The sequence below is a fragment of the Cyclopterus lumpus genome, chromosome 5 (assembly GCF_009769545.1).
Source record: "Cyclopterus lumpus isolate fCycLum1 chromosome 5, fCycLum1.pri, whole genome shotgun sequence".
Classification (NCBI taxonomy): domain Eukaryota; kingdom Metazoa; phylum Chordata; class Actinopteri; order Perciformes; family Cyclopteridae; genus Cyclopterus; species Cyclopterus lumpus.
Window position 1 is genome coordinate 27,126,695 of NC_046970.1, and position 7,922 is coordinate 27,134,616.

Genomic DNA, 7,922 nt, shown 5'->3' on the forward strand with positions numbered 1-7,922 from the left:
ATCGACATCGACATCGACATCGTCCTCATCTTTGTCATTGTCATCGTCATCGTCATCGACATCGACATCAACATCGACATCACCATAGACATCACCATAGACATCGTCATAGACATCGCCATAAACATCGTCATAGACATCACCATAGACATCGTCATAGACATCGCCATAGACATCGTCATAGACATCGTCATAGACATCGTCATAGACATCGTCCTCATCTTTGTCATTGTCATCGTCATCGTCATCGACATCGACATCAACATCGACATCGTCATAGACATCGCCATAAACATCGTCATAGACATCACCATAGACATCACCATAGACATCGTCATCGACATCGACATCGACATCGACATCGTCCTCATCTTTGTCATTGTCATCGTCATCGTCATCGACATCGACATCAACATCGACATCACCATAGACATCACCATAGACATCGTCATAGACATCGCCATAGACATCACCATAGACATCGTCATAGACATCACCATAGACATCGTCATAGACATCGTCATAGACATCGCCATAAACATCGTCATAGACATCACCATAGACATCGTCATAGACATCGCCATAGACATCGTCATAGACATCGTCATAGACATCGCCATAAACATCGTCATAGACATCGTCATAGACATCAACACCGTCTTCGTCTTCGTCATAGACATCATTATCATCTACGTCATCGACATCGTCATCGACATCGTCATCGACATCGTCATCGACATCACCATAAACATCGTCATAGACATCGCCATAAACATCGTCATAGACATCACCATAGACATCGTCATAGACATCGCCATAGACATCGTCATAGACATCGTCATAGACATCGCCATAAACATCGTCATAGACATCGTCATAGACATCAACACCGTCTTCGTCTTCGTCATAGACATCATTATCATCTACGTCATCGACATCGTCATCGACATCGTCATCGACATCGTCATCGACATCACCATAAACATCGTCATAGACATCGCCATAAACATCGTCATAGACATCACCATAGACATCGTCATAGACATCGTCATAGACATCACCATAGACATCGTCATAGACATCGCCATAAACATCGTCATAGACATCGCCATAGACATCGTCATAGACATCACCATAGACATCGTCATAGACATCGTCATAGACATCGCCATAGACATCGTCATAGACATCGTCATAGACATCGCCATAGACATCGTCATAGACATCGTCATAGACATCGTCATAGACATCGTCATAGACATCACCATAGACACCGTCATAGACATCGTCATAGACATCGCCATAGACATCGTCATAGACATCACCATAGACATCGTCATAGACATCACCATAGACATCACCATAGACATCGTCATAGACATCGTCATAGACATCACCATAGACATCACCATAGACATCGTCATAGACATCGTCATAGACATCGTCATAGACATCACCATAGACATCACCATAGACATCGTCATAGACATCACCATAGACATCACCATAGACATCACCATAGACATCGTCATAGACATCACCATAGACATCGTCATAGACATCACCATAGACATCACCATAGACATCGTCATAGACATCACCATAGACATCACCATAGACATCACCATAGACATCGTCATAGACATCACCATAGACATCGTCATAGACATCACCATAGACATCACCATAGACATCACCATAGACATCACCATAGACATCACCATAGACATCACCATAGACATCACCATAGACATCGTCATAGACATCACCATAGACATCACCATAGACATCACCATAGACATCGTCATAGACATCGTCATAGACATCGTCATAGACATCACCATAGACATCACCATAGACATCGTCATAGACATCACCATAGACATCACCATAGACATCGTCATCGACATCACCATAGACATCACCATAGACATCGTCATAGACATCACCATAGACATCACCATAGACATCACCATAGACATCGTCATAGACATCACCATAGACATCACCATAGACATCACCATAGACATCGCCATAGACATCGCCATAGACATCACCATAGACATCACCATAGACATCGTCATAGACATCGTCATAGACATCACCATAGACATCGCCATAGACATCGTCATAGACATCGCCATAGACATCGTCATAGACATCACCATAGACATCGTCATAGACATCACCATAGACATCGCCATAGACATCGCCATAGACATCACCATAGACATCACCATAGACATCGCCATAGACATCGTCATAGACATCGCCATAGACATCGCCATAGACATCAACACCGTCTTCGTCATAGACATCATTATCATCATCGTCATCGACATCGACATCGACATCGACATCACCATAGACATCGACATCGACATCACCATAGACATCGTCATAGACATCGTCATAGACATCATCGTTATCGTCATAGCAACAACCCGTTATTTGGTGGTGTGACTCGCGTTTGGTGTCGACACATTAAACACACTCCAACTCCCCCGGTAAACACATCCAGTAGCTCTAGAGTAACTTCACACACATCCAGTAAACACACACACACACACACGCACACACACACACACACACACACACATACACATCCTTTAAACACACATACACACACATTGGGTGGGTCATCATTCTAGTTCAGAGCACTAATAATCCCACACATCAATGCACACACACACACACACACACACACACACATACACATCCTTTAAACACACATACACACACATTGGGTGGGTCATCATTCTAGTTCAGAGAACTAATAATCCCACACATCAATGCACACACACACACACACACACACACACACACACACACAGGTCAGGGCGTCGTGCTCATGGATGCGTTGTTCTGGAAGAATAATCTAGTAAATAATGCTCACAAGGTAAAAACCACAGTCTCACTTTTGTTGAATTATTTAACCTTCATTAAAGGAAACAAGGTCATTCAGAGGCCGATGAAGTAAATAATTCAGGCCCCTTCGATCCGTGAAGATCACGGTCTTTATTAACTTCTCTGTAGGAAACTTGCTTCGATTGTTTCTTTAAATAATCTTTTTTATCAAAAAGTTCTTTCGACCACTTTTTCTTGAATCTTCTCTTCTGTCTCTTGTTGTTTGTGTGTTTATTTCTGGAAGGTCTGCAGCTTTAATCTCAGGCCGACAAGAGAACCCTAAGTGAGGAATAAATAAGTCTGATTTAATAAACCCCCTAAAAACACAGCAGACCTCCAGAGGCCTGACGGTCTGCTGTGTCTCTGAATCAGGTTTGCCCTGGTCCAGCCCCTTGATATGCTGCTATAGGCTTATAGGCTGCTGCGGGATGTTTAAGGATACACTGAGCACCTATCTCCTCTTCTCTCTCTCCTTATGGATGAATTTACATCTCTCCATTGCACCTTATTAACTCTGCTTCCTCCCCGGAGTCGTTGTGACTTCACGTCTCATAGGGTCTATTGTACTTATGGTATTACTCATGGTATTACTTATGGTATTACTCATGGTATTACTCATGGTATTACTCATGGTATTACTTATGGTATTACTCATGGTACTACTTATGGTATTACTTATGGTATTACTCATGGTATTACTCATGGTATTACTTATGGTATTAATCATGGTACTACTTATGGTACTACTTATGGTATTACTTATGGTACTACTTATGGTATTACTTATGGTATTACTCATGGTACTACTTATGGTATTACTCATGGTATTACTTATGGTACTACTTATGGTATTACTTATGGTATTACTCATGGTACTACTTATGGTATTACTCATGGTATTACTCATGGTATTACTTATGGTATTACTCATGGTATTACTTATGGTATTACTCATGGTATTACTTATGGTATTACTCATGGTATTACTCATGGTATTACTCATGGTATTACTTATGGTATTACTCATGGTATTACTCATGGTATTACTCATGGTATTACTTATGGTATTACTCATGGTACTACTCATGGTATTACTCATGGTATTACTCATGGTATTACTCATGGTATTACTTATGGTATTACTCATGGTACTACTTATGGTATTACTTATGGTATTACTCATGGTATTACTCATGTTATTACTGATGGTATTACTCATGGTATTACTCATGGTATTACTCATGGTATTACTTATGGTATTACTCATGGTACTACTTATGGTATTACTCATGGTATTACTCATGGTATTACTCATGGTATTACTTATGGTATTACTCATGGTATTACTTATGGTATTACTCATGGTACTACTTATGGTATTACTTATGGTATTACTCATGGTATTACTTATGGTATTACTCATGGTACTACTTATGGTATTACTCATGGTATTACTCATGGCATTACTCATGGTATTACTCATGGTATTACTCATGGTATTACTTATGGTATTACTCATGGTATTACTCATGGTACTACTTATGGTATTACTCATGGTATTGCTCATGGTATTACTTATGGTATTACTCATGGTACTACTTATGGTATTACTCATGGTATTACTCATGGTATTACTCATGGTATTACTTATGGTATTATTCATGGTATTACTCATGGTATTACGTATGGTAATACCTATGGTATTATTATGGTATTACTCATGGTATTACTCATGGCATTACTCATGGTATTACTCATGGTATTACTCATGGTATTACTCATGGTATTACTCATGGTATTACTCATGGTATTACATATGGTATTACTCATGGTATTACGGATGGTAATACTTATGGTAATACTTATGGTATTATTATCGTATTACTCATGGTATTACTCATGGTATTACTCATGGTATTACTCATGGTATTACTCATGGTATTACTTATGGTATTACTCATAGTATTACTTATGGTATTACTTATGGTATTACTCATGGTATTACTCATGGTATTACTTATGGTATTCCTCATGGTATTATTTATGGTATTACTCATGGTATTACTTATGGTATTACTCATGGTATTACTTATGGTATTACTCATGGTATTACTCATGGTATTACTTATGGTATTACTCATGGTATTACTTATGGTATTCCTCATGGTATTATTTATGGTATTACTCATGGTATTACTTATAGTATTACTCATGGTATTATTTATGGTATTACTTATGGTATTACTCATGGTATTACTTATAGTATTACTCATGGTATTATTTATGGTATTACTCATGGTATTACTTATGGTATTACTCATGGTATTACTTATGGTATTACTCATGGTATTACTTATGGTATTCCTCATGGTATTATTTATGGTATTACTCATGGTATTACTCATGATATTACTTATGGTATTACTTATGGTATTATTTATGGTATTATTTATGGTATTACTCATGGTATTTTGTAGTTTGGAAAAGTTACTTCCTCCATTCTTGTAGTTCTCAATTTGTTCTCATGGTTGAATTCACTAATAAGTCTCTTTGGATAAAAGCGTCAGATACATATGTGATGTAATGTGATGTAATGTTATGGAATGATTAATCCTTAATAAATGCGTCTTTTTTAAGTTTTACAACATTAGTTTTTTGTAGAAAAACATCTACTTTTAAACATCATCATGTCCTGTTGGACATAAAAAGATGAATAAATGCTGCCATGATGTCACTGGAGGGACCAGGTCTACAAAGTAGATACTGGACTCAGGAGGCTGGCACACCAGGGTTAAAGGCACAGAGGGACCAGGTCTACAGAGCAAATACTGGACTCAGGAGGCTGGCACACCAGGGTTAAAGGCACCGAGGGACCAGGTCTACAGAGCAAATACTGGACTCAGGAGGCTAGCACACCAGGGTTAAAGGCACCGAGGGACCAGGTCTACAAAGTAGATACTGGACTCAGGAGGCTGGCACACCAGGGTTAAAGGCACCGAGGGACCAGGTCTACAAAGTAGATACTGGACTCAGGAGGCTGGCACACCAGGGTTAAAGGCACCGAGGGACCAGGTCTACAGAGCAAATACTGGACTCAGGAGGCTAGCACACCAGGGTTAAAGGCACCGAGGGACCAGGTCTACAGAGCAAATACTGGACTCAGGAGGCTAGCACACCAGGGTTAAAGGCACCGAGGGACCAGGTCTACAGAGCAAATACTGGACTCAGGAGGCTGGCACACCGGGGTTAAAGGTACCGAGGGACCAGGTCTACAAAGTAGATACTGGACTCAGGAGGCTAGCACACCGGGGTTAAAGGCACAGAGGGACCAGGTCTACAGAGTAGATACTGGACTCAGGAGGCTAGCACACCAGGGTTAAAGGCACCGAGGGACCAGGTCTACAAAGTAGATACTGGACTCAGGAGGCTGGCACACCAGGGTTAAAGGCACCGAGGGACCAGGTCTACAAAGTAGATACTGGACTCAGGAGGCTGGCGGCATAAAAATCTTTTATATTTGACAAAAAACAATGCACCAGACACAAATAAAGATAAACATGGCATCATCCCAAAAACTGTAATTTAAAGGCTTACAATTCAGAAAATGACAGTAAGATTAAACTCAGTGAAAGTGGAAAATAATATTACTATATAATATTAGTATAAGCTTGTTAGTAAGGGACGTTGTACTCCTCTAATTTACTTATCATTTATGTATCTGAGAGACTGATGATCCCTCGAGCATCTTGTCTGGCATTTAGAGGGTTAAAACTTAAAACTTAATACATATTGTGCTCACGATCAGCAGTAACATTATCATTTTGTATTTTTGTAACGTGAAGGACGCGCTGAGGAAACTTAAAGTGTCAAAGTCAAACATCAGAGGAGGAGGAGGAGGAGGAGGAACAAGGAAGTTATCCTTCCTCCCTCGGGTTCCTTCCTCCCCTTCTTTCCTCCTTCCTTTCCTTCGAGCCAGTCGAGTCATCATCCCCGTCTAGCTCCCAGACCCCCCCAAGCTAAACCGGTCTTGTCCCACTTGAGCCTCAATCCATGCCCTGCTTCCTCGCTCCCTTGCTCCCTTGCTTCCTCGCTCCCTTGCTCCCTTGCTCCCTTGCTTCCTCGCTCCCTTGCTTCCTCGCTCCCTTGCTTCCTCGCTCCCTTGCTCCCTTGCGCCCTTGCTCCCTTGCTCCCTTGCTCCCTTGCTTCCTCGCTCCCTTGCTCCCTTGCTCCCTTGCTTCCTCGCTCCCTTGCTTCCTCGCTCCCTTGCTTCCTCGCTCCCTTGCTCCCTTGCGCCCTTGCTCCCTTGCTCCCTTGCTCCCTTGCTTCCTTGCTCCCTTGCTCCCTTGCTTCTTCGCTCCCTTGCTCCCTTGCACCCTTGCTCCCTTGCTTCCTCGCTCCCTTGCTCCCTTGCTTCCTTGCTCCCTTGCTTCCTCGCTTCCTCGCTCCCTTGCTCCCTCACTAAGCCTAAGTATCATTTCCTTCACGTCAACCCCCCTCACTCCTTTCTTCGCTCCACCTCCCTCCTACTAAACCATTATCTCCCCCCCCCCCCCCCCCCCCCCACGCCCCCCCCCCCCCCCCCCCCCATCAATGATTCAAGCGTCTCTAATCTGAATTTGTAAATAGTTAATGAGGTGTGACTCCTCCCCCTCTGCCCGTCGCCGCCCCCCCGATCCGTACCGGCTCTGTGATGAGGATTTATAATGATGACATCATTGTTCTGGTTCCACCGAGACCCGGTCCGAGGGGAGACTTCCAAGTGGACCCAAGTGGACCCAAGTGGTCCGGGTCGCTTGAGGCCTCATTTCCTTTGATTAATAAGTCACGGGCTGTCAATCATTAGCCTCGTGCGGTGGACGCTGCTGTTCTCATTCCATTAGAAACAACTCAGCTACCAAAGCAAGATTTACATATTTTATTATTATTTATTATAAGAAAAGGTATTATTGTTATGAATCCCCGGCGTTCTCTTATCCTCTTCACTTCCTACTGAGGGTGCAGAAACATAAATATGA

General features: G+C 42.0%; 1 protein-coding gene across 1 annotated transcript; it reads right to left on the reverse strand.

The window, feature by feature from the left end:
* Positions 1–6,950: 6,950 nt before the first annotated feature.
* Positions 6,951–7,382, reverse strand: LOC117731137 (octapeptide-repeat protein T2-like). Its single transcript, XM_034533293.1, has one exon. It carries the CDS (start codon positions 7,380–7,382, stop codon positions 6,951–6,953), a length of 432 nt encoding a protein of 143 aa, XP_034389184.1.
* Between the last annotated feature and the right edge of the window lie 540 nt (positions 7,383–7,922).